The 25,234-nt window shown below is 42.3% G+C and overlaps 2 protein-coding genes across 2 annotated transcripts in view; both read left to right on the top strand.

The window, feature by feature from the left end:
• The window catches only part of LOC132567300 (fer-1-like protein 4), a 78,313-nt gene extending 70,347 nt beyond the window's left edge, over positions 1-7,966 (top strand). The window contains exons 40-45 of the mRNA XM_060232981.1: positions 1,051-1,136; positions 1,924-2,022; positions 3,256-3,497; positions 4,775-5,064; positions 6,375-6,475; positions 7,050-7,966. Coding sequence (XP_060088964.1) covers positions 1,051-1,136; positions 1,924-2,022; positions 3,256-3,497; positions 4,775-5,064; positions 6,375-6,475; positions 7,050-7,230 — 999 coding nt within the window. The 3' untranslated portion in view covers positions 7,231-7,966. The remainder of the gene's footprint in view (positions 1-1,050; positions 1,137-1,923; positions 2,023-3,255; positions 3,498-4,774; positions 5,065-6,374; positions 6,476-7,049) is intronic.
• Positions 7,967-12,788: 4,822 nt separating this feature from the next.
• LOC132566235 (arf-GAP with SH3 domain, ANK repeat and PH domain-containing protein 2-like) overlaps positions 12,789-25,234 on the top strand; it is a 56,175-nt gene continuing 43,729 nt past the window's right edge. The window contains exons 1-3 of the mRNA XM_060231058.1: positions 12,789-13,072; positions 22,984-23,056; positions 23,919-24,064. Of these exons, the coding sequence (XP_060087041.1) occupies positions 12,947-13,072; positions 22,984-23,056; positions 23,919-24,064 (345 nt within the window). The 5' untranslated portion in view covers positions 12,789-12,946. The remainder of the gene's footprint in view (positions 13,073-22,983; positions 23,057-23,918; positions 24,065-25,234) is intronic.

Raw genomic sequence — 25,234 nt, forward strand, 5'->3', positions numbered from 1 at the left:
GAGCTCTTCCGTTTTCTCAGGCTGCTTCCCGCCCCCAGTCAGCTGGCCGGTGAAGGGAGGGGAGCCCAGCCACGCCCCCAAAGGACCATGTGCCTTTGCTCCTCCGGAGGTGAGTTCTGCCGGCTTCCTATTCCATGCCATAAAGTGCCCAGCTGGTGTGCCTATGTTGCTGTGAGAAGCTGGCAGCAACTCGTGAGTACAGAGTCCCCTGCATCAGATTTGCCAGAAACGGAGGGGGGTGGAGAGGGAAACGTCTTCTCATAGGGTATAATGGGGAATTGATCTGGAGGTTTCAGGGGCTCTGGGGGAGCTGTTTTTTGAGGTAGAGGCACCAAATTTTCAATATAGTATCTAGTGCCTCTCCCCAAAGTATCCCCCAAATTTCAAAACGATTGGACCAGGGGGTCCAATTCTATGAGCCCCAAAAGAAGGTGCCCTTATCCTTCATTATTTCCTATGGAAGGAAGACATTTAAAAAGGTGTGCTGTCCCTTTAAATGTGATGGCCAGAACTCTCTTGGAGTTCAATTATGCTTGTCACACTCTTGTTCCTGGCTCCGCCCCAATGTCTCCTGGCTCCACCCCCAAAGTCTCCTGGCTCCACCCCCAAAGTCCCCAGATATTTCTTGAATTGGACTTGGCAACCCTAGTCTTAAGTGATATCACTTCTTTCCAGAGGGACGATTGAATTTCATTACCTTAAGGACTTAGTGAATCACAGCCAAAAATGGCTTCTTAGTTCCTGCTGTAAGTTTCCAAGGTAAAATAAATGTGCTACATGAACTCGAATGTCAAGTAATGCAAACAAATATTTAGGAAAGGATCCGGTGCTTTTTGAATTGTATACAAAGACAAACCCTGATCTTTGGAATTTTTTTTTAATGAAAGAGCATGCTTGATCCAACATAACAGTTTATATCTTTAAAGTGTAATCCTCTCTTTGGAGAAAAATATTTCTCTGAGGCTTGAATCAATTCTGGATTGTTTCATTAGGAATTTGCTTCCACCATTTTTATCCCCCCCTTTGTTGTTTTGTTCATCACACTTCCAGGGCTCTCTCCACATGTGGATAGACATGTTTCCAAATGATGTCCCTGCACCACCCCCTGTCAACATTAAACCACGACTGCCAGTCAGGTAAGAGCTTCTGTGAACAGGAATGGGGGACCATTTCTGCTTATAGAATATTTCATTTATATACTATGCATTGGCCAGGATTTTTATTCATTTAATTTTGTTTACTTTATTAGTTAATTAATTTCTACCATGTCTTTCTCCCCAGTGGGGGACCCAAAGCAGCTCACACCGTTCTTTTTTCCTCCATTTTATCCTCACAACAGACCTGTGAAGTAGGTTGGGCTGAGAAAGTGTGACAGGCGCAAGGTCACCCAGTGAGATTCCATAGCATGAGAGGGGATTTGAGCCCAGGCCTCCTAGATTCTAGTCTGTAGTCTAGGAATGCTATATATATGGTAGAGTAACATTACAGTGTAAATTATATCACCTCAAAGAACAGCAGCTCTTCACTAATCTACTTGATGTGCTAAAAAAAAATTGGATAGGAATGCCATTGACATTGCTCAAAAACAGATATATGCTAGTGTGGCTGTTCTTTCTTTGTTTTGATCTTATTTTGGGCAGATTTGCAAACTCATTACCAGCAGGACGATGATGAAAAATTAAGGGAAAATAATAAATAAAGAAACTGAATAATGTTTAATTCTAGTTTGTGCCTTTGTTCTTTTCTACAGTCACTGTTTGTGTATGTTTCTCTTTTGATTCACGTGGCAAGTGAATTCTGTGGCTCGTGGCCTCTCAGTCACTTGAGGTTGCCCCTTGTTTATTTGTTAAAGTTTTGTACAAGGATTACAAACAAGATACTACGTTTTAACCTAGCTTTTGTCTTTTCCCATTTTATTTCTAGTTATGAGCTACGAGTCATCATCTGGAATACAGATGACGTGGTCCTTGATGATGTCAATCCAATAACAGGAGAAACGTCCAGTGACATCTATGTGAAAAGGTGCCATCAGTAGACAGGCAGGAATGGAAATTCTTCTAAAGGAGCACAGGTTGTGCTCTACAATGTGATAATTGCCTGCTGGTTTAGACCTAGGGTTGCCAGCCTCCAGGAGAAACCCAGGGATCTCTTGGAATTACAGTTGATTTCCAGAGCAGACTACAGAGACCAATTCTCTTGGAGGAAAGGGCAGCTTCAGAGGGTAGACTTTACAGAATCACATCCCTGATAAGCTGCCTCCTGTCCCCAAATTCTGCATGTTCTAGGCACTTCCCCCAAATTTTCTAATTCAGAGTTTGCAGCTCAGCAGTCAATTATTGTAATAGTTGCCTGCCAGATCCTTCTGCAAAGACCACAAGTAGAGCATGAAGACTCTGTTGTTTGTTCCTAGCACCTGGTGTTCGTGACTATATGGCATTCATGGCTATATCTGTATAGCCTCATAGTGATCCTCACATTGATCTTAGTTAAAAGTTTTTAAAGGGCAGTTGATTGCAGTATTAGAAAGCATGGCATTAGCTAAAAGATATAATGCTGGTAGTTCTGGGAAAGTGCTCCCAGCTGTTTTTCCCCCTTCAAAATGTTCCCCATTAACAAACAGGGAGCCATTTTTTTTACCCATTTGTGGTTTCTTGGCAGGTTGCTTCACCCTGTTACCTCTTAACAGTGCAATTCAGCACAACTGGCTTTTAGTGCATGTAAAATAGACTTTCTAGCCATACTGAAGACCAAATACTGGAGTTCCATGATCTCTACTCAAGATGTATAACTTGACCCTAAAAAGCAGCCATGGAGGGTGACTATATGGATTGAAGTAACAGTGCTGATGAAGGAAAAGGGTTAAATCTTCATCCCTCTTTCCCTGTTTCCTTGATTGTAAATGGGCCCTGAGGGCTGGTTTTAGCTACCATAGAGGAAACAAAAAGTATCCTTATTATCTTAATCTCTTTTTCCGTAGAGCTAACTCAACCCAGGATTTTCATTGAGGAAATAGATGAAATAAGGAAATAGCAAGTGTTGGGAGGGTTCCATTTTCACTGAGGAAACAGCAGGTGGCATAGAGTTAGACCTTTTCTTCGGTCCTAATTCAGATCATACTCCTTGGCTGTTTTTTTAGAGCCAAATTACATCTCTGAAGTTCCAGTCACAGAACTCCGATGTTACATATAGTTTGACACTCAGCCTTCATTATCTTTAGCCATATGTTCAAGGCATTGATAGATGATTCTTGTGCAGTTGGATCAAAGGGCTGGAGAAAGACAAGCAAGAAACAGATGTTCACTTTAACTCTCTGACTGGGGAAGGAAACTTCAACTGGAGGTTTGTGTTCCGCTTTGATTACCTGCCGACAGAGAAAGAGATAACTTACAAGAAAAAGGACTCCATCTTTTCTCTGGAGGAATCTGAATTTCGGGAGCCAGCAGTTCTGGTCATGCAGGTCTGGGACTATGACAGGATTTCAGCAAATGACTTTTTAGGTACTTTAATGTTCACTTTCTTTCATTGTGTTTTATAGCCTACATTGTTTATATATATGTTTATGGTTTGCTGCCTTCTGAATCATGTCAGGGTTGCCAGCTCTGGGTTGGGAAAGATTTATTTATTTATTTATTTATTTATTTATTTATTTATTTATTTATTTATTTATTTATTTATTTCGATTTATATCCCGCCTTACCCCACCGAAGCGGGCTCAGGGCGCCTCACAACACAGGGCAGCTCACAACATTTTGGTTCTCTTCTTCCTGTAGTCCTTGTAGTAATAAAAAAAAATGAAGGAAGAAACTAAACTGAAATTTGGACTTTGCAACCACTAGATGGTGCAACTGCTAGTTGTTCATATCTACTTTTAGTAGCAATGAAAGGAAGTAGGATGTTGCTGTTAGAATCACCAATAGTTTCTGGACAGTGTCTTGAATCTGCTATTAGACTCCTGCCTTGTTCTGCCCTGATTACTGCTCAGTCTGTTTTCCCTCTGCTTCTTTGTCTGGTCTAGTTGTGTCATAAATTAACTTCTTGCCAAATTAATTAGTTGCAGTATTTTAGTGTTTACACAATATTTCCATCTGGTCAGATTGGCAGTAGCTGCAATAGCTTTCTTACTTTCAGTGTGTAGCTTGGCTAATTTAATAAATTAAGAACATAAGAAGAGTCCTGCTGGATCAGACCAGTGGTCCATCTATTTCAGCATCCTGCCTCACAGAATGGCCAACCAGTTACTCTGGAGGGCCAACAACAGGGCATAGAAGATGAAGTTTCCCCCTGGCTCTGGGATTCAGAGGTTTAGTGCCTCTGAACATGGAGGTTCCCCTCAGTCACCATGGCTAGTAGCCACCGGTTATCTCATTCTGCCCTGTAAGCACTCTTCTGCATGCATCTGATCTCTGCTTGATTTGTGGCTGGGGGAGGAATAGTTGGCAAGGTTGTAGATAACAGGAACAATAATTCCAGGGGGAGTTGTCATTCATTTTGTTTTTATAGAATGATCGGAGTAGATCTAAGTGTTGTGGAGGATCAGAGGGAATCATTATTTGAAGGCCCATGGTGGGTTATGGTGGCTTTGGTGTGTTTGTGTAGGGGCGGGTTCTGGGATTTCAGTTGGGTGACACTATAGTCCATATATCCAGGTGGGCAGCCATGTTGATCTGTGGACAAAATTTCTACATGGATGAAAAAGCCAGTTCCATCCATTTGGGAATACTCCTGTACAAAGTACCAGTATCTAAGGCTTTTCCTTGTTTTGTTGTGTTTCAAGGGGCCATCGAATTAAAACTGAATGATATGGTAAGAGCTGCCAAGAGTTCAGAGCAGTGCACCATCAAGATGGCCAAGGAGAAGGCAATGCCCCGTTTCTCCATCTTTCGAAACAAGCGGATGAGAGGCTGGTGGCCCTTCATCAAACTGAAAGGTCAGGAAGATATTGAGAGGGAAGAGAGAGAAGCTAAGCAGAAGAAGAAGAAAAAGAAGAAGAACAGGTGGAGGAGATCAATAAATCCAGAAGATGTTGAGTTTTCAGACCCCAGTGGAAACATCTTCATCCTAACAGTAAGAAGAAAGGGAGCTACAAGAATTAGATCTCCAAACCTTCTAGGCTAGGGAATATGCATAGATATGCATATCACTCTCCTGCAGAGGGATCTTATTCTGTGACTTCCCATTCTCTCAGGGCAAACAAGTGACTGGAGAGTTCTATGATTAGACTCTCTTAGCAAATTTTGTTTTTTTTAAAGCAGGCTCAAAAGGCTGGGGGGAGAGAGTAAATGTTTCATTCTTTACCATGCTTCTTCCATGGTTTAAATAGCTCATTTTGAACCTGCAATTAGTTCCATGGGAAGAGATAGGTACTCATATAGGGCTGCTAATCAGCTTTTTCAAGAGAATGCAAAAGATTCTAACCATGGAATTCTCAAATGACATGCAGTCTGGCCCTTCAGGGTACCTGAAATAATATCTTCTCTCTTGCTACCTCCACACGCTCTGGATGCCTCTTTGCCATCAGCCTGACCACAAACAGCAAGGAGGAGGGGACCCTCTTTTGGAATTTCTTCCCAAGACAACATTCTCTGTTTGCAATTTTCTCACTAGTGACCATATTTTTATTCTAAATTCCAGCCAACATGTAGAATGAGGCAGACTGTTCTTAAAAAAAAAAATCTTCTGTGTTCTTTTTAAAAATCATGAATGTGTTGGAAAAATTGATTTGACTCTGGAATTACCTTAAAGTAATCTTGTGATTTTAGTGGTTTTGTTATAATTAGATCTGTTACGATTAGATTAGATCAGATTAGATGAGGAGCGCATTTAGCCACATGGCACGATAGAAATACAAAATAAGAGCTGCTTGGAAGACCCATAGTATAGTGTAGATTTGGCTAACTATTTCCTACTCGGCTTTGCTAGAATGTGTTTTGCCCAAGCAGAAGGCATGTGTGAGAAAAGAAGGGGGAAGATGTACTTTTGCCCTGACTGACATAGGCACATAATAGTTGAGAAGTCACAGGGCAGCTTTTCAGGAAAACTTGCTATTGACCTGCTATGAGACCATTGGTCTGAGAAGAAAGATGTTGTTCTAACCATGAACTGAATCCTGTAACTCTTCTGAAGGTAGATTCCACATGTCAGTGTGTTGTTCAGCCAGAAGAAAGAACAGAAAAATTCCTTTTTCTTGGTAGGGAATTTAACTCTTTTATATGGCTCTATCTAGTTTAACATTGCAGTGCAGTGAGCGGAAGTCCCTAAAAGTAGGGTTTGAGGAAGATGAATCTATCCTCCATTCATTTTCATAATTTAAATCAGTGCTTTCTTTAGAAGGGACATTTTTGCACTGTATTAGATTATAATGTGCTTCTCTCCAGGGAAAAGTGGAAGCTGAATTCCAGCTATTGACCGTAGAGGAGGCTGAGAAGAGCCCAGTTGGTCTGGGTCGCAAAGAGCCTGAACCACTGGATAAACCCAAGTAAGTATCTGTAGATTTATGTAAATAGTTTTGGACAGGGCTTTTTTGGTAGAAAAAGCCCAGCAGGAACTCATTTGCATATTAGGCCCCACCCCTGATGTCAACATTGCTTCACATAGGGCTTTTCTGAAGAAAAAGCTCAGCAGCAATTCATCTGTATATTAGGCCACACCCCCTGACACCAAGCCAGCCAAAACTGTGTTCCTGTGCGATCCTGCTAAAAAAAAAAAAAAAAAAGCTCTGGTTTTGGAAATGGTCACGCTGCAGTTCCAAGTTTTTGCTTTCCTGAAGACTGCTGGATTCAGGCTCCCTCAGGCCTCGATGCATGAAGGTTGATTCAGAGGACTGTGATAGTCTTATGGGAGTAGACTAAAGACAGACAGATGCTTTGAGGCTTTGCTATATGCTGTTCTCTGCTTGGACTGTCTTGTATTGATCATGAGGTTTGGCATTTGATTGTTTTCTGATGGTGGGTGACCATCAATGTACTTTTAATTGCAATGCAATTTTGCTATTACACTTCAGTCTGAACCTGCCCTGAGGCTGTTTTCCTCCCCTCCTCTTTCCTCTGCAGCCGTCCAAAAACATCCTTCAATTGGTTTGTGAACCCCATGAAAACATTCATCTTCTTCATTTGGAAGCGGTACAAAAAGTACATAATTGCACTGCTAATTATTGCTATTGTGACCATATTCTTGGTTCTAATTCTCTACACAATGCCTGGATACATCAGTGAGAAGATCATAAATGGCTAAGTGAATTCTCTCTGTTTCCAAGCTGGGACTTGGCAGTGGAAGATAAGAATGATGCATATATAAAAAACCCCTGAGAAACAGTTTTTCTGATTTTATAGCTGCTGATGGTGCCTGGAGCACTATAAAAAAGTAACTAATAAAGGAATGAAGAAACTACCCAGATCTGAACAATCAAACTGCCCATTCACATATATAGTCTTACAAGCACCTTTAGTATTAATAGGTCAAGGACTTTCCTGCCATTAATCCTGAAGATCGTATTCCACTTGAATGGAACTGGCTGTGTAAGGTCTTGCAACTAAAATAACTGCCTGCCACTTGGAAACAGGAACACTGTCATATGGAAAAGGACTGATTCTTCTGCTTGACTTGTCTGCTCTTTGGATCCAAACCAAATTTTCCATCAGTAGAACAGAACTTTCCTGCCCCTGTTCCACTGCTGCCCACTGATCTCCATGAAATGCGACTCCTGGGGGGGACAGGGGATCCAGAGGAACATCAAGGTATGTGTGTGCAGGGAGTCTTGAGCGGGAAAGGAGAATCCATGGAAATTGTCAATTTAGTTTGGGTCCAAGCCACTGTCTGCATGTAAAGAATGCATCACATCCATGAAATCATGTATTTTAAAAAGTATATAAAATTAAACTTCACGTGGTCAGAGACCAACATATCCAGAAAGATGGTGATAACACAGCAATTTGATTGTTTTTAATAAACAGAAATAATTTTTAAACCATTCTGTTTCTATTTTGTTGTTTATATTATATATGTGGCAAGGAAACTGTCCTGTAATTGGGCCAGTTTTAGTCATGTGAAAGAGAGTTCAGCATTCTAGAAGGTGAGTAAAAATGGCAAGGAATGGCCAATTCCATAATTTGTATGCATCCTGTCATACTTCATGCAGAACAAAAGCAGAGGCAGGATATTGGTCTAGTTCAAATCTGTGCAACTTGTGGATCTGACCCACCAAGTCAAGCCCTGTTGATCATCCATGTAGGATATTCTGCTGTGGACTCAATAAACCTCCTGTTTTCCTTCCCTGTCTGGATCTGGAAAACTTCAAGCAGTTGGCAGTCCACAATCCATGGCTGGTGATCTGTGTTCAGCTTGACTGGTCACAAAGTATACCATCCTGGAAGAACTTTGGGAGGTAATCAAGCAATATGACTCCAACCTACCCTTGTTTTCACACTTGTGGAATTTGTTTTTAATTCTGTCTAGACGACACATAGGGTGAATGTGGTCAGTTTGCAAATGGAACTTTTGACTCCACAAATATGATCTTAATTTAGTTAAACCACACACTATACTCAAACACTCTTTCTCAATAACTGAGTGATTTAGTTCTCTTGGCAGGAGTTTTTGCTTAGGAGCACAATAGGATGTAATTCTGCACCTTTTTGAAGCAAAACCTAAGCCATGCTAGCTGGCATCGGTAGTATAGGGCTGACTTGGGACAGGGGCAAGCATAATGGGAGACTGCAGGCAGTTTGGCATAGTGGTTAAGAGCAGTGGACTCTAATCTGGAGAACCAGGTTTGATTCTTCATTCCCCCACATGCAGCTGCTGGGTGATCTTGGGCCACAGTTCTTTCAGAGCTCTTCTCTCAAGAGGAGTTCTCTCAGCCCCACCTACCTCACAGGGTGTCTGTTGTGGGAAGAGGAAGGGAAAAGAAATATTAAACTGTTTTAAGATTCCTAGTGAAGCTCAGGGTATAAATCCAATTTCTTCTTCCTCCTCCTCCTTGGAAAAAAAGTTCTTTTAATCAGCAACATCTGTAGGCCTTAATTACAAGAGATAATTAATTCAATAATTGGTGTAGTAATAGCATGGTGAAGTGTTTCTAACAACAGGAGAGAAAGATATGGTTCCCTTTTAATCCTAAAGTATGTGGGGAGGAGAGGGGGTTAGGGGAATTTGTAAGGGAGAATCACCTTTCCAATGTCTGTTGATTTTTTTCACCTGCAGATGCCTCTCCCCTGCCATTGTAATCATTTTCAGAAACTGGAAGTACACTTGAAAAATGGCTGGGAGTGGTAGTGTAGGGAGCTGGGTGGTTATGCACAACTCCCCTCTGCTGAATTTCCCCTGCATTTGCATTGTTTTGACAATTGCATATTTGGAACATGCAGTTCCATCTTGAGTGAAGCCTCTCTTAGTGTTTACCAGGAGTAGCAGGAGCAGGAAGGACTTGAATGTGGTCCCATCCTACCCCACTGGCCTATCTTAATGTGAGATGCTGTGAGATGTTACATGCAGAGGCCCCTCCCAACTCCCATGTGAGAGGAAAGGAGAGAAGTGCAAGAGGATGGACAGCTTGGGTACCTGCCTGCTCCAAAAGATACAGCCCATTGCCAGTGCCATTTGAGCACTTACACAGACTGAGCAAAATTATGCACAGATAAAAAAAAATATTATTATTTTATTAGGTTAGAAAGTGTAGATGACTGGGGAATGCAATGGCAAACCACCCCGTAAAAAGTCTGCCGTGAAAACATGAAAGCAATATCACCCCAGAGTCGAAAACGACTGGTGCTTGCGCAGGGGACTACCTTTACCTTTACCATGATCAATGGTATCAAAAGCTATTGAGAGGTCCAGGAAAATTATGCTCTCCCCCATCCCGCTCCCAGCGCATGACATCCACTAGGGTGACCAAGACTGTTTCAGTACCATAACCAGGCATGAAACCTGATTGCAATGGATCTAAACAAGCTGCTTCATTAAAGAATCCCTGAAGCTGGTCAGCCACCACTCATTCAATCACCGTGCTCAAGAATGGGACATTTGAGATTGGACAGTAGTTATTTAACTCTCCTGAACCTGGAGTAGGTTTCTTTAGGGGTGGATGCATGGCACTGCTGCTCACTTCAAGACAGGAACAACCATCCCCTTTCTCAGGGAGGCGTTTACTATCTCCCAGACCCCTCCCAGCCCCTCTCCCCAACAGATTTAAGCAGCTAGGAGGGGTAAAGGTGACGCAACCAGCTGATATGACTAAGCTTCCAATAATCCTTTCAAGAATCCTTTCAAAAATCTTGTTCACATCCTCAGACTGTATGAGCTTAAAGATATCCTGCCCAACTGGACAAACTGGCATCCTGGGACCATCCTGTCTTGTCCTTACCAATGTTGCATTCAAGTTCAAATTTCAAATAATGGACCAGAAAACAATTTAAACTTCTCAAAAAAAAGTTAGTGCATAACTGGAAAAAATGTATAGCTATTAGCATCAAACATTTATAAGCCTGCCTTGCCATTTACCTGGGATTGTTCTTCAGTCCTGGATTATATAGGGAAATATTATTAGCTACAAAGTAGTTAATATGTTCTGTCATTCAATGTTCTTATATGGAAGTACAAGAAGGAGACATTACCAGAGGTTCCCCCCCCCCAAAGCTATAGGCAATGTGAATTTAACACAATGCCAGACAAAAATAAAGCTACCTGAATGAACATGAACACAAACTATCTAAAAAATCTGTCAGTGAACAAAGTGCAAATAGAAGCAGGAAGTTTTATCTAGGATCAAAAATATTTCATGAGGTAAACATTGGGAAAATCTTTTCAAACCATAAAGACTCTGAGGAAGCTCTTAAGTTTTTTCTCATAAATTTGCTTCATGTACTTCTGGCAGATGCAAAAATGTCAGTGTGGTTTCCTGGGAGTGTTGTAGTTAGAGTTAGGAAACACATTTATATTTGGAAATAGGTCCCTTGGGCTGTTGCGTCACTGTATCCTTCCAACTTCAGATATGGCAGAAATGCATGATTTACATTCAAACAACTCGCTTTTATAATGTGCTGGTGACTGAAGTCTGGAGGAAATCTTGACCACTCACCAGTACACTGCTTGTCCAACAACCAACAGAAAACTGGTCAGTTTACCCAAATTCATAATGTTTAATGTTTAATTCGATTTATACCCCGCCCTCCCCGCCGAGGCGGGCTCAGGGTGGCTTACATCCGAGTCATAGCATGCTATGATCACCATGTTTATTCACTGAAAAGGTTGATATAAACAGTATAACCCAGAGCCAGTATTTGGTTAATTAAAGACTGACCAGTACATCGAGCTAGTCAAGTTCTAGTCTTTTAAACTTTTGCATGCCTTGATCCCATCTGTTGATTCTTGGTCACATTTCTCAACATTTATAATGGAACTCTATACCAAATTTGGAGCATGTTCTTCATTATTATATCAGAACCTTCAAACTGGTTCCTTCTAGAAGGGACAATTGTCATGCATTCAAAATATACTGAAAGTACTTGTGGCGACTTTTATCATTTTTCTTTTGAATGAGGAGGCATTTTGAGCCGTGTGGAAAATTGAGATTACCATCAGGGAAGCCCAAAGCAGTTTTCCTTAAAGGTAACATTAGGCCATAATATTTCATACAAAAGTTTTTCCAAGGGAGAATAACATGGTAGAATTACCAAAGGAGAATCTTACCATGCGGAAGGAAATCTATGAACTGAGTTTCAAAAGCGACTTGGGGTTTTCATGTAACAGTTGCTGATGAATTTTCACAACTAGGGTCTGGAGAGACATAGGTGAAATTATAATAGTGAAGCATTTAGAATAGATCTTTGACATACATGTAACCCCCACCACACTGTCACATTCGTACAGTGTTCCTATGTCTTGTCATTTGTCTTATGAAGAGCAGAACTCTTAATAAAGGGTAGGCTGCTGATAGGAGACACCAAATGCTTTATAGCCCCAATGTGACAGTAATTCTTGAATCCATCTTCTCACTATATATTAGTACCACTTACTTGGAGACGTTTCATCATAATGTGATTGTGATTTTAAATTTTGGGTTTTATGTTTTTAATGTGTTTTTCTATGCTGTAAACTGTCTTGAGCTCTATAAGGAAGAAAGGTGGCTAGTAAAGGCAATGAGTAGGGTCGTTGTTCATCATGTGCTATATCAGGGTGACTCAGTTCTGTTCTTGCTTATATGAGAGTGCCTTCAAGAAAACTAACTTTCCCCCTTGCATTGCCGAGGGGAGGGGGAGGACTCATATCCCTTCTTTGTCCTTTATTTTTTGGCATCTTTGCAATTCCTCCAAGGAGCAGACTGCAGTATAGATGCGGCCCTGTGGACTGCGTTAGCAGAGGGCAGGCTTTCTAAGGGACACAAGAAGATATGAAGTCAGGAGGGGTTCTCAGGGGAAGTGAAAACAGCACTGGGGGGTGGAGTGCAGTGTCACTCCTCTTTAATTTCCATTTCTGCATAAGTTTCAAACATTCTGACGGATAGGCAACACCCTTACATGGGCATGAGACAGGAAAGGTTTATACATGTTTATCTGTGCACAGTCCTCTGTCTACGTGAAAGAGTATACACTGCATATAAGCTAATTATAACATGGGCAAACACTCTCGCGCTCCAGGATCCCTGACCTTAGGCATTCTCTTTGCTGTCTAGAAAGTCAAAAATTTGCTGTGGAGCTCACACAGGGGCCAGTTTGTGGGCATGTGTTTCCTGGACAGGAAAGAGGAGGGCAGCACTTTTTTGTCTCAAGGATGTAAAAGGACCGTTCTGGGCAAGGCGTTGCTCTGCCTTTTGAGATGTTTGTGGCCACTTCAGCAATGCTGAACAGCTTCCTCTCAATCCTGAGTTCCCCTTTTCTGTGGCCTGACATTCCGACTCAGCAGTTTGCTGGATAACCCAGGGCTCTCCTTTGTAACCAGTCCTCTATGCAGCAGGATGCCTGAGCTAATCTCTGTCCAAGAGTTCATCTCTCAGACCCAAGAGGATCTGAGCTCTCCGACAACATCATCCTTCACCAGTCACATGGGCAGATGCCGGAGCACTGTTTGTAGCCAAGAGGAGGTAAGAAGCAGGGAGCAAGGAAGGGAGGGTTCTATTGGTCAAAGGCAAGAGGAGAGGGACTTGAATCTCAATAAAAAGGATAGGCTATTGCATAATTCCTACTCTATGCATGAAGAGACAAAGTCAAGCAGAACTTGCTCCAGGGAGCAAATACATTTTTGTTCATGATTTTTACTTCTCTTTTCTTTTCAGAAGAGGAAACTTAAAGCAGCTCTTGAAATATCCACATAATACCAACATATAAAACAAATCACCTTTAAACATCCTCAAAGAGCCAAATAGTATAACATGGAAAACAAACACACACCACTTGATTTAAACTGGAAGTGTTAGTTTCCTTCTAAAGGACTGAAGCATCAAGGGGATGGGTGGATGTGAGTAAACTGGAACTTATTTCTGAGAAGACCTGCTTATGATTCCTCTTTTAATGGGCCAAGTCCTCAGTGGGGTAGTTTCAGGCCAGACTAATGGAAAAAGGAAAGGTCCCCTGTGCAAGCACCAGTCGTCACTCTGGGGTGACATTGCTTTCACAACGTTTTCACGGTAGACTTTTTACGGGGTGGTTTGCCATTGCCTTCCCCAATCACCTACACTTTCCCCCCAGCAAGCTGGGTACTCATTTGACCGACCTCAGAAGGATGGAAGGCTGAGTCAACCTCAAGCCGGCTACCTGAAAACCCAGCTCCCGCTGGAGATCAAACTCCGGTCATGAGCAGAGCTTAGGACTGCAGTACTGCAGCTTTAACACTCTGCGCCACGGGGTCTACCCACTGCACCACAGTGAAATGGGTCCTATGTACCTGCTTTTAAATCCCCCCCATCCAAATCTATTTTTTAAAAGATCTCTATACATGGAATTCCCAACATGCACTCTGACCCTAAGAAAAGGTCTCTTTTGGGAGGCAGATTCCTCTGAGCAACTCTGTGCTTTGATAGGTTTACTCTCATGGACTAAAGAAGCCTAGAATAGGTCACATATCTGAGAAGGCTTTTCCTGTATTTTCCTGTATTTCCTGAGAAGGCTTTTCCTGTATTTTCCTACAATTTTCCTGGAACAAGGTGAGCTGAGAAGTAAAAGTATTTGAATTATTCCAACTCCTCCTGTGTCATAACTAAGACAGCAGTTTTCTTAAAAGCCCTGAGTAAACTGGAACTTGCTTCTGAGAATACCTGCTTATGATTCCTCCCTGAATAGTTCAAATCCCTGTACCGAGCAACATCTACCTTAGCTGGAAACTTGCAAGAAAAGTTAAAGGTTCTTAGTCAAGATGTCTTATTGTCTGTGAGAAGAGTTGTCAGCTCTGGGTTGAGAAATACCTGGATATTTTGGGGGTGGAGCCCGAGGAGGGCAGGGTTTGGAGAGGGGAGGGACTTCAGTGGGGTATTAATGCTACAGAGTCTACCTTTCAAAGCAGCCATTTTGTCCAGTTGAATGTTCTCTGTTGCCTGGTAATCCTAGGAGATCTCTTGCCACCACCTGGAAGTTGGTCATCTTATCTGTGTGTGATGCTCAGCCAGTTTGGTGTAGTGGTTAAGTGTGCGGACTCTTATCTGGGAGAACCTGGTTTGATTCCCCACTCCATCACTTGCACCTGCTGGAATGGCCTTGGGTCAGCCATAGCTCTGGCAGATGTTGTCCTTGAAAGGGCAGCTGCTGTGAGAGCCCTCTCTAGCCCCACCCACCTCACAGGGTGTCTGTTGTGGGGGAGGAAGGGAAAGGAGATTGTGAGCCGCTCTGAGATTCTTCGGAGTGGAGGGCGGGATATAAATCCAATATCTTCTTCTTCTTCTCACTATGCTTTGCTGTCATACTCACATGAAATCACAGGTAGCTGAAGAACAGCTGCATAATATCTTTTGTTGGGACCAATATATACAGCAAAAAATAGTAGGCTTTTAAGTTCACAAGAAATGAGCAAATGATGATGTTGCTGGAGAGGATGAAAAAACATCCTGCCGCAGGACGGTTTTTTGTAGAAAAAGCCCGACAGGAACTCATTTGCATATTGGGCCACACCTCTGATGCCACGCCAGCCGGAACTGTGTTCCTGTGTGTTCCTTCTAAAAAAAACACTTGTCCTGCTGTATGTAATAGTCTTAAAATAGAGTGGAGGAGGAGTCATGCAGCTGAATTAAATCATGAATGGTTCAAAAAGAACTCCTCAAATTGTACCAAAAATATTTTAAGTCCCAGAAATCTTTGTCCCAGAAATCTTCTTTGTACCTAGCATTGTCTAACCTAATCAAGTCAGCATAACAACTCTTACACTCCACTTTAATGCTATTACAAGCTGCAGAATGTGACATTTCCATGAAGACCGCAAACATCTTTTCCCCTCTTTTTGTTTTGCTTATCATCCAGCCTGAAAAAGAGTCCCAAATAACTGAAAAAACTTGGTCTTTGCAACATGTTATTTGGTCCTAATAAAAGTTATTGAATCACTATTACTTTCTAGATTGGGGCATCTAGTTCTTAAGGAAAACCTTTTTGAAACACAGGGTTTCTTGCAGCTGGCCCTGCAGGGTGGTTGGATTAATCATCTAATTTCCACCCTGACCGTAACTTTTAGCTACTTCTGCCCTTCTCACCTTCTGTTTCCCTCTTTTGAAATCTGTTGCATTTGCCTCCATTTTCCAAATAATGGATTCTCTGTGAATTCAAAACCAGAAGCCAAGATGCCTGATGGTACTTTGTGAAATACAACTTGAAGAACAACAGTGCCTTATTCCTTTGTAACAGGCTGTAAAGATAAGATTAAAGTTAGAAACAGGAAGCCATTAAGAAATGTGAATAGTTACTAGCCTTGAAGTGCCGGAAATGGAAATGTTGCATGCAGTAAGGTCTCAACAGTAAGAGTAGGAGGCAGTTCCCTGAGCAATATCCGGAACTTTATTTTAGTTATTCAGCTAATTTACGCACTGCCTTTCTGTCTCTTAAGAGACACTTAAGGCCAGCAACAATAAAAATAATCATATACAATGAAAATGTTTTTAAATTACCTTCAGAACTCAAGCAGAACAATAACATCTAAGCACCCAATGCACTCACCTGTTCCATAATAATAAAACATTTAAATTCCAGGAGTTCCATAACTTGGGGACAGCAGTGAAAAAAGTCCTTCCACAGATCTCCACCATCCAAATCCCAGATTATGTGGGTGTGGCATAGTGGTTAGAGTAGCAGACTAGGAGATGGAACAATTGGTCTTGAATGCTGGAAACTCTCTGGGTCACCTTGGACTTGTCACAATTTCTCAGCTTGGCCAACTGTTTTAAGGATAAAGTGAAGGGGTGAAGAATGATGAGGGAAAAACTTCTTTGGTTTCCCATGATGAGGGGGAAAATTAGATTAAAAAAAAAAATTCTTAAAATATCCTTACGGTTGGGGAAGTTCCCAATGTTGGCAACCCTCTACCAGTCTTGGTCTCAGTCCTTTGTCTCTAATATGGCCCCTTACCCAGGCTCAGGAAGTCACACTGATGCTTTTGTACTAAGACTAGCTAGAAGTGAAACAAGCAATACAAAAGCACCAGTGTGACTTCCTGAGCCTGGGTAAGGGGCCATATTAGAGACAAAGGACCGAGACCAAGACTGGTAGAGGGTTGCCAACATTGGGAACTCCCCCAACACTCACTTAATATCTCAAACCTCAGCTGTGCAGGTGGCTGATACTTGTAGTCTCTCAGATTCTCTGGACCCAGGCCACTTGGGTTTTTAATTATCCAGGCTAACATCTTTCTTGAACCGGACATGGAAACAGAATAAATGAGGTTAGCAAAAAACTGGCTTTATATGTCTATTATGACAGACCCAAGCAACTTTTCTTGCAGGCTTTTTATATCAACTGAAATTTCCAGACCTTTTTTAAGGGCAGCCTCACAAAGAGAATATTACAATAGTTCAACTTGGATGTTACCAAGTCATGGGTTTAAAAAAGGTAAAAGTAATTCTGGCCAATTCTGCTTTCTCCAGAAATGGTAATTCGTAGTGAACCAGCATTAGTTGGTCAAAGGCTTTCCTGGCTACCTCAGCCACCTGTTTATCCCATGCCAATGAAGAATCCAGAAGCACCTCTCAATTACACACAAGATCTTTCAGGGGGAATAAACCCCATCCAGAACAAGTGGATCAAAATGGGTAGCTGTTTTAATATGTCTGTAGCAGTAGAAAAGAGTAAGAGTCCAGTAGCACCTTAAAGACTAACAAAATTTGTGGTAGGGTATGAGCTTTTGTGAATCACTGAACACTTCTTCAAGGGGTATACTTATTGTGGTGTCAATATTACTCCTGTTCCACACCACTTCTGTCTTGTCTGGATTAAATTTCAATTTCAATTTGTTCACCTTCATCTATTTATTTACTTAGAAAGAAAGGAGAAATAGAGAGCTGGATGTCAGCATTTAAAGGGCACTTTTCTCCAGATCATCAGATTAACTCTTCCAGTGGTTTCATGTAAATATTGAACAGCATGAAAAATGGAACCTCCTGAGATTGCACTAATTGAAAAGTAACTATATAAACAGGATGGCAAATAAAAAACAACAGGAACATTCTGTTCGACTGTGGTTCATGTTGCATTTCCCCTGTGCCACCAGAGGGCTCTTAAAATCAGCAGTTGACTAGGATTATCCAAGTTTCAGCCATCTGTTCCCCATGATGCTCTCTTCCATTCCTGCACAAACCACAAACAGATCGATCATTTATTTATTTATTTATTTGTTTGTTTGTTTTTTACGTTAAGCTTATATCCCGCCCTCTCCGCAAGCGGACTCAGGGCGGCTCACAACATCACATTACTTCCATTAAAAACCAACAAAACATATAAAACATAATTACATATTTAAATTATTTAAAACATTTCATGGTGCTGTATTAATACAGTACAGTATAGCGGTTCTGAAAGTTCGATGGTGACCATCGGTACTCTGCTCTGTATGATGTCCAGTGGCAGCTCTCTCTCGGTTAAATGTCGAAGGCCTGTCGGATTTCACCCCCACACACAAACACACACACACACAAAACCTCCATCTTTTTAACCCGGGGGGAGGGGGGGAGATAGTATGATGTTCTTGGGACTATCTTTTTTCTTGTGTCCAAAAGGAGGGTTGTCAAGTCCAATGCAGGAAATATCTGGGGATTTTGGGGGTGGAGCCAGGAGCCAGGTTGTGACAAGCAAGACTGAACTCCGAAGGGAATTCTGGCTATCACATTTAAAGGGACTGCACTCCTTTAAAATGCCTTCCCTTGATTGGAAATAATGGAGGAAGAGTCACCTTCTTTGAGGGTTCATAGAATTGGACCCCCTGGGGAGACAGGAGCAATGTTGTAATGAAATTAGTACAGGGTAATACAAAACCAGGGAAATGGAGGTAAGGAGGGGGGGAGTCGGCAGCAGTGTCTTGGCAAGTCCACTGCTGAAATATAGTCCAAACATAGGAAAGAAATAATTTGACAGAGAGAGTGAGGAGGTCAGGTATGCCCCAGTGTTCAGTGCTGCAGCAAAACAAATACACGAAGAAGAAGACCGTAAATTTATACCCTGCCCTTCTCTCTGAATCAGTCTCAGAGCGGCTCACAATCTCCTTTATCTTCTTCCCTCACAACAGACACCCTGTGAGGTGGGTGGAGCTGAGAGAGCTCTAACAGACAACCTCTTTCAAGGACAACTTCTATGGCTGACCCAAGGCCGTTCCAGCAGCTGCAAGTGGAGGAGTGGGGAATCAAATCTTATTCTCCCAGATATGAGACCACACACTTAACCACTACACCAAACTGGGTCGTGGTGGTGTAAAATTGCACTATTCTGAAGCTGTGCTATGCATATACCAAAATATTTTAAAAGGGTGGGTGGAGAAACATGATGGCAGCAGGACAACAGTTATTGGGAGAGGGCATTGTCCCATGCATCTGGTATGAAAGGGATAGCACAGCAAATCCTGGTCAAAAATAGATTCCCCTGTGCCACCTGTAATCACTTTAGCAAGTGTGAATTGACCAACAGTACCACAGGCAACATGACCACTACAGAGAAACACTCTTGTGTGGAATCAGCCCGTTAGAGTGTTCTAGTGACCTGGCTACTTTTATTTTTTCTTTTTGCTGTCAAGTCACAGCCAACTTATGATGACTCTGTAGAATTTTCAAGGTAAGAGACGTGCAACAGTGGTTTGCCATTGCCTGTCTCTGTATAGCAACCCTGGTATTCCTTGATGGTCTGCCAACCAAATACTGACAAGGGCCAACCCTGCTTAGTTTCTGAGATCTGATGAGATTGGGCTAGCCTGGACTATCCAGATCCAGGACCGCTGACAGAGGGGGATTGGGGGGGGGACAAAATGTGGGGCCCCAGAGGAACCTTGAAGCCAGTATCATAAAGGCATCCAGCCCAATGTCTTTCTATGTATTTTTAAAATGCATTTCTGTATGTAGCCCTTCATGGCTCAGGGAAGCTTGAAAAGGCATTCTGCTGGACTTGCCTTTCTCCAAGACAGACCCAAACTTGCCTAAGCCCATCAGCCAAGTCAGCCCTGGTGCAAGACATGGCGGCATGCTGATGGCTGCTACAGTATCTGCCAGCCTGCAGGTCATTTCTCTAAGACACTTGCTTTTCTCTCTCTTTTCTTGTACCCAATTTAGCCAGATCTTGCAAATCAGTAGGTGGAATGTTGCAGCAAGATAAAGCAACATTTTCCTCTTTTTTCCTTTATTCTTGTCAAGGATACAGGATGATCTTGACAGGTTGGAAAACTGGGCTAAGACAAATAAAAGAAATTTTAATGGGGATAAATGTGAGGTTCTGAATTTAGGTAGGAAAAATCAAAGGCATAATTATAGGATGGGGAGACTTGTCTTGGCAGTAGTATGTGTGAAAAGGATATAGGGGGTGTGGCCTAATATGCAAATGAGTTCCTGCTGGGCTTTTTCTGCAACCCCCCCCCCCGAGGCAGATAATGAGAAGGAGGGCAGGAAGGGAGAGGGGGGAAGGTACTGGTGAAATTCCTGCATTGTGCAAGGGGTTGGAATAGATGACCCTGGAGATCCCACCCAACTCTATGATTCTATGATTTCTCTCTCCCTCTTTTCCACTTATTCTCATTCAATTTCTTTCCCCTCAACCTATTTTTTTCTTTCTCTCCTACAATTTATTTTAAATTCTTGGTCTGAAGTCCCTCTCATCCCTATACTGCTTGGGGCAGTACAGTAGCAAACCTCTGTTAATTTTATGAACAGAAGGGGGGAGTTAATATTTCCCCATGATCTAACAAAGTAGTAAAAAGCTTGTTGTTTATACACTGTACTTCTACAGCAGGGGAATGTTCATTTAGCTCTTTAAATCCTCCCCCAAATTAGGCTTGCCAGTCCCCAGGTCCCAGTGGGGGATCCAGCAGGGGGAAGCCATACCCCAACAGCCACCATGTGCCTTTAAATCTTGAAGAAGAAGGTTTAGAAGAAGCTTGCAAAGAACTGTGTGTGTTTTGGGACGTGTCTGTGTCTTTAAATCTCAGCAGGACAAAGCTTCAGGGGGGCAAGGTGAGCAGGCAGAGTCATGTGGCTCTTCCCAGTGAATTTGAGGGAGAGGAAGCCAGTACAGTCCCTCTGTTTATTTAGCATTTATTTCAGAAGTTGTTTGTATGGATAGTAAAGAGTTAACCAGAACCTGATTATGGGATGGAGGAAAACTCCACCCCCTCGACTGCTCTGTTCAATACTTTCATTTTCCTGTGTTAGTCGGATGGTTGAAATACTTCAGATGGCTACATCCAGCAACTGCCATGCGTAAATTGTCCCAGTGAGATCAAAAAAGTGTGGGCTTGCAAACTTTTCATTTTGGCTGCTTTGTGAGTGTGTGTGAGTTCAGTTTCATTTAGTGGAAGTGCAGCTGCTTGGGAACACTTTGAAGGCAAAAAAAGAGGAGGAAGAAATGAAGACTGTATTCAAGGGAACTGCTGTAAGCCAAAATGCCCTCAAAACGAGGATGGGGAATTGTCAGGTGGGCACCTGGCTTAATCAGGATCTTTTACCTGTGTATACAAGATTCCACTTCCAGAAATTAATGCTTAAAAATACTAGGGACTCTAATTAAGTAAAACAATTACAATTTATTCCAGAAAAATATAGGCTTACATACAAGATAAAATACTCATAAAATCATTCATACAGCCCTAAGAAAAATAGAGAGAGATATAGAGACAACACATGGGAAGACAAAAAGGGTGATAATTACCTATTGTAGTCTTCAAGGAAGGCTCCAATGGTGACGAAAGAGGACGGGGAAAATGGGACCCTCAACTGCCCAAGAATCAGGGATGGATCTAGACAGCAGAGATAGGGTACTGCTAGATTCACACATGAGTGGAGCTGGGTCAGAGGTTAAATAGACTACCTTGGACCCTCAGTGGATGGGAGGTAAGAGGGAGGAGAAAGGGGAGGCTCTGCAGTGACCATAAGGGCTGGATTTCTGCAGTAGCCAATAGCAAATTAATTGGCGGCACCTAATTGGGTGCCCATAACTGACCAATGAACAAGCTTGGGCCCGGGTTACCTGATTGGCTGTACAAGTAACCCGGGCCAAGGGGGAGGCTCCAGAATGACAGTTGGGGAGAAGAATAGGAGAAATTACTGGGTGGAGGGGTGCTTAGGATGATCAAACTTATCTAAAAAGGTGACAACAGATGGCCAAATTATTGCCTAGGTAACACCCGGTTTACACAAAAGAACTTGGCTCTGCTGAAGGTGGTCTTCCTCTTCTGTGTTTTTCTTGACACCAGTCTTTGTCCTTGGTTCCATTCAACAAATGCTTAGGCGGTGTGGCAGGGTCCACGCCTGGATAAGCTTGATGGCTCTATGGGTGGGTAACATCTGTTGCGTATGTGTGCTTCCCGCTGTGCTGAAATGGAGTCTTGGCACTGCTAGAAGATAGCTGGTATTAGCCTCCCAAAGTGGATTCTATGGTCAAGGCTGAAAACCACATGGCCTGGATAGCTCCTAACGGCGCGCTTTCTTCCTCTCCAAGATAGAGATGGCGTTCGCCCGAAGCGACTGGAAACCATCTGTTCTCCTTGTTGGCGCTCTTCCAGGGACACGGAGCGCTGCTTTAGCGTTGTGGCTGTTTGTATTCATAAGTCCTTTCCATTCTGGTAGACAAACCCACATCCTTCACGCAGATGTGTGAGAGCTCAGTCTCCAGGCACTCTGGCAACCAGACGGGTGACTACGATGTTCTGGAAATTAGGGGCATTTCCTTACACTGCACTGCTGTATTTTTATTTATTTTAGGGAATGGGAAAATCTCCCAGCTTTACCCCCAAAGTCCCCAAGTATTTCTTGAGCTGGACCTGGCAACACTACCCCAAACTGAGAACACCAATATGAAAATTCTTTCTACAGACAGGCCCCTGCCACTATTCCTTGCCCTTGTGATGTTTTTGTTAGTTTCATAGAATACCACCCAAAGCCCGCACACACACAACCAAATGGGAATGTGGATATGAGCTCACCTCCACATGCAGTGAGGTTATCCTCATTCATTTTTGTGTGAAGACAAGAAATCCTACTATTGATACTTAATTGTAGCTAGCACATTTATGCCCATACTGCTGTTTCCTACCCCCCAAGATATGTAATAGTTGTTAGCATCATACTCATCCTAGTTCAGTTAAACTAACAGGATATTTGCAATAGGTGAAAAATACTCCATCTCCAATCCAGCAGTTTCATGCTGTAGTTTCCCATTATAGAAGAATGTTGACATTTGGATCAGGAGATTAAGTGGTCTATTGATTTCTGAATTGTGCCATTTTTTATGCTAAATGTATCCTGTTCTACACGTTGATATCCATTCTTTTGGTTAGTTTTAGTGGAGGGAGGAGAGAAGCCAAATGCATGCCTGAGGATCTCTTTTTTGCTTTTAGGCCTTGGATTTGGATCGAACAGTTTTACAAAAAATGAGGAAAGCGGTGAAAGCAGAACATGCAACTGGACAAGGTCAGAGAACATCTGTTTACAATAGAAAGGGGCGAGGAGCATAGTTACAGGATTGTCAGAGCTATTAGACACCTGAGAGGGTCTCATTATCCTTAAGTTTGCTTAGAATGGTTAGTGTCGCCCAGTTCTGCTTGAGAATGATGCAGCTCTCAGATACATGCAGACCCTTTTCATAGCAACCACTCTAGATATGGCAACTCAATGAGCAGTAGATCTTGAATGGACACACTCTGCTTTTGTGCATATGCATCTGTGTGGGCACATTCTATAAATGTCAGTACTGCAAAGCATACTGTATAGGGTATCCTTGGTGGAAACAAAGACAGTGAATGGTGGTGGTACCCCCAAATACACACTTTAATTTTTGTGTGTGAATTGTATTCAATAAATGCAAATAACTTTACCAAACTCTTATGTGCTCTCACTTCCCTACGGAATAAGTCCAAAGTTAATTTTCTTTGGATGAAAGAGCAGTGGAGACTTGTGCTGTCTTTAAAAACAGTGTAAACATCTGTTTAGTTAGTTGTACAAAACAGAGCATTTTGGGAGCAAATGAATTCCTAAAGCAGACAGCACCAGCTCATCGTGTTACAAAGACAGCAACCCCCAGGTGATTCATCTTCAGAACTCTCTGCCTGCCTCTGCCATCAGTCAATCACACCTAACTGTTATCAAGCAGGCTTAACAAGGAATGGTCACCCAAATCCATAAATAAAATGAAAGGAGGAAGCCAATTTTTAACTGTGTGCTATATACAAAAGCGTTTTACTTTCCAAAAGTGTATTTAATCCAGTATAATAGGTTGTTTACAGTTTCGCAGTATATATCTCAGAAATTATTGGACAACATTGTATTTCTACAGATCTCATTAGCCATTTAGATGCTCATATTGCCGCTCAGGAAAGATTTTCAGGAAACTATCGCAACAACCAAGATGAGAAACTGGCAGAAGCCTTTATCACCTTTGCTGCATTCTCACGGGAGCTGATAAATGCTGTCAAGAGCCTGGTAGGACCTCATTCTACTTTTTTTTATCTGTCCGAAAAACAGAAGCACTTCCTTGCAAGGAAAGAGTAAAGTAAACTCTAAAAAAAATTAATTGCTTTTAACTCCAAGAGAGAAATTTAGGAATTCGAAAGTCAAATTCCTGGCTCCATTTTTTATTACATAGGCAAGCACTGAGTCGTTACTGACCCATGGGGCGACATCACATCAGCACATGTGAACCCTATGAAGCTGCCTTATATTGAATCAGACCCTCAGTCCATCAAAGTCAGTATTGTCCACTCAGACTGGCAGCGGCTCTCCAGGGTCTCAAGCTGAGGTTTTTCACGCCTATTTACCTGGACCCTTTTAAATTGGAGATGCCAGGGATTGAACCTGGGACCTTCTGCTTACCAAGCAGATGATCTACCACTGAGCCACCATCCCTCCCCAGGATGTTTTCTTGGCAAACTTTTATGGGGTGGTTTGCCATTGTCTTCCCCCGTCATTTACACTTTACCCCTAGCAAGTTGGGTGCACATTATACCAACCTTGGTAGAAGGCTGAGTCAACCTTGAGCTGGTACATAGCTATATACAGCTAGAGACAGATTGTTAGGTGACGTAGGCCCTTTCTGCATTCTGTTTTTAATCCATAGTTTCCCAGCCTTTGAAGTCATTCTGCCTTTGAGTTGGATGATTTGCTTTCATTTTGCATATGTTGCATTGTCCCGGTACTTTGTGCCTGGAGCATCACTCTCTGTGGATTATGCTTTCTGTATTTCCAACCCATCTGCCGCTGCTAGCTTGTACAGCAATTTTTAAAAAACCTACCTGAAGATTGGCAACCTGACTGCTTCCTTTCAAATGGTTCTTGCACCGGTTCTCTTATGCCTGCATCTCACATACCATTGATAAAACTATTAATGGGGGTGGGAGGAGCTCAAGAGGATGCTAGTTGAACATTGCTGGCATTTTCCTCAGACGGAGCATGAGAATAGGACCTTTAAGAGGAAAGGAAAGCAGGAAGTGATTACCTTGTAGTTCAGTAAAAAAATTTTTTACCAGTGATCCCTGAGCTTTAAAAAATTAAAAAAAAATGTTGTTGTTTGCAAAATGTACGTGTCCAACATAGGACTTGAACAGACAACCCTTGTATAATCAGTACAAAGCTTAACACTCCAAGGCAACTGGC

The sequence above is a fragment of the Heteronotia binoei genome, chromosome 2 (assembly GCF_032191835.1).
Source record: "Heteronotia binoei isolate CCM8104 ecotype False Entrance Well chromosome 2, APGP_CSIRO_Hbin_v1, whole genome shotgun sequence".
NCBI classification, from domain to species: Eukaryota; Metazoa; Chordata; class Lepidosauria; order Squamata; family Gekkonidae; genus Heteronotia; species Heteronotia binoei.